The sequence below is a fragment of the Cyprinodon variegatus genome, unplaced genomic scaffold (genome assembly GCF_000732505.1).
Source record: "Cyprinodon variegatus isolate N-32 unplaced genomic scaffold, C_variegatus-1.0 Scaffold112, whole genome shotgun sequence".
Taxonomy (NCBI): Eukaryota; Metazoa; Chordata; class Actinopteri; order Cyprinodontiformes; family Cyprinodontidae; genus Cyprinodon; species Cyprinodon variegatus.
In genome coordinates this window covers 721,112-722,593 of record NW_015150565.1, presented here as the reverse complement: position 1 = coordinate 722,593, position 1,482 = coordinate 721,112, and the positions used below count along the sequence as shown (strand labels likewise).

The 1,482-nt window shown below is 36.6% G+C and overlaps 1 gene segment (V, D, J or C); it reads right to left on the bottom strand.

The window, feature by feature from the left end:
• Positions 1–677: 677 nt before the first annotated feature.
• On the bottom strand, positions 678–1,173 carry LOC107084948. The segment is given in 2 exon segments: positions 678–985; positions 1,122–1,173. Coding segments are annotated over 2 exon segments (360 nt in total).
• Positions 1,174–1,482: the final 309 nt, after the last annotated feature.

Genomic DNA, 1,482 nt, shown 5'->3' with positions numbered 1-1,482 from the left:
CACTAAATGCGATGCAAACATGTGAGATCATAATTTTCAGACCTCTGTGCTGTAATCCTGCAGGTATACATTGAGTTAAGAAACGTGAAGAAAAACCCTTTGAAAATTAGTCGAAATGTCAAATTTCGATTGAGATGTATTGCTGTGTTAACTGTGAGCTCCAATCCTGCTGACAGTGATAAACTCTGCATCTTCAGCCTTAACTCTGCTGATGGTCAGAGAGAAATCAGTTCCAGACGGACTTCCAGTTTTAACTTTGAAAATGTTGTCATATAACTCTAAAGACAGAAATTTAGACTTTACCTGTTAAAAATAATTGGTTTTAGCATATGATTCTACTCTTCTTAGTGCATAATTAAAACAATCCTTTGCTACTGGGGCGTGAACTAGATTCATTAAATGATTTAGAAAAATCATAGTGTTTCTTAAACTTAGAACAATCAAACCTTTTTGCATTCATACTGAACGTTTTGATTATCTGTTTTCTTTTTTCACTTAACTGAAATATGTTTATATATATATATAATATTTATATAATAAATATTTACTTTTGTCATAATAGTTAACATTTTATTTTAGAAAAACTGTTATAGAGTGAAATGTTTAGAAAAACACTTATACTGCTACTGATTCAGATCAGTTCCACTTTGTCTGGGAGGTTTTTGTACAGCGCTGTTTCACTGTGTGAACGGGGAGTAGTTACACTGCTGACAGTAATAAACTCCTCCATCTTCAGCCTGAACTCCACTGATTGTTAAAGTGAAAGCAGTTCCAGATCCACTTCCACTGAAACGACTTGGAATCCCAGACTGACGAGATGAAGCGTAATAAATTAAAAGTTTAGAAGACTCTCCATCCTTCTGGAGGTACCAGCTGAAGCACGTGCCAACACTGGAGCTGGTTTTACAGCTGATGGAGACAGTCTGTCCTAAAACAACAGACTGAGATCCTGGAGTCTGAGTCACAATGATGTCGACTGATGAACCTGGAAAATAAATTTTCACTTTTGGTAAATAAAAGAAGAATAGTGCAAAAAGATGATCTGTTCTTGAAGAAAGGAGAATGTGACGAATCATTATGATGTTTTATCCTGAGTTGATGTTTTCAACAGAGAGTCTCACCCTGAACCAGGAGCTCCAGGACGGTCAGCAGTAGAGTCAGTAACATCATCATTGTGCTGCTGGTGGTTCAGTGGCTCTGAAAGGCCTGGACAGCCTCTGATCAACACTGACCTCTTAACAGCTGGGAGCAGAGAGGGAGGACACATATGCAAACACACAGAGTCAGTCACATGGAGCTGAACTCTACATGTCATCATGTTTCCTCCTGAACACTGACGGATTGGTGTCTATACAGTATATCTGTATGTCCTTATTTTCTGTTTTACAGTATCCTGACTTTTACTGTTCATATTCTATGAAAGACATTATTTCTATTTAATCATACTATTTCTAAATTTCTAAATTAGTATTAGAAGTTTAA